The sequence below is a fragment of the Lipotes vexillifer genome, unplaced genomic scaffold (assembly GCF_000442215.2).
Source record: "Lipotes vexillifer unplaced genomic scaffold, Lipotes_vexillifer_v1.1 scaffold1201, whole genome shotgun sequence".
NCBI classification, from domain to species: domain Eukaryota; kingdom Metazoa; phylum Chordata; class Mammalia; order Artiodactyla; family Lipotidae; genus Lipotes; species Lipotes vexillifer.
Window position 1 is genome coordinate 1,933,740 of NW_006783542.1, and position 297 is coordinate 1,934,036.

General features: G+C 74.1%; 1 protein-coding gene across 1 annotated transcript in view; it reads right to left on the minus strand.

The window, feature by feature from the left end:
- Positions 1–291, minus strand: part of ARL8A (ARF like GTPase 8A) — a 7,571-nt gene extending 7,280 nt beyond the window's left edge. Inside the window, exon 1 of the mRNA XM_007456152.1 lies at positions 89–291. Coding sequence (XP_007456214.1) covers positions 89–211 — 123 coding nt within the window. The 5' untranslated portion in view covers positions 212–291. The remainder of the gene's footprint in view (positions 1–88) is intronic.
- Positions 292–297: the final 6 nt, after the last annotated feature.

Consider the following 297-nt stretch of genomic DNA (forward strand, 5'->3'; position numbering starts at 1 on the left):
GGCGCCAGCCGTGCCGGCCACGCCAGGCGGCGACCCGCTCGGCTGGGCGCGGCGGGGACCTGAGACCCGGCCGGCCGGCGCCCCGTACCGCGATCACGTTGACGAAGGTGGTCTTGCCCGAGTACTGCAGCCCGACCAGCGTGAGCTCCATCTCCTCCTTCCAGAAGAGGGCCTTGAACCAGTCCAGCAGCTTGTTGAACAAAGCGATCATGGTCGCTGCGCCGGCCGCGCCCGGTGCCGGCTCCCCGCCGCCCCTCGTGCCCTCGCGCTGCGGCCGGAGCGGCCCCTCCCCGGTGC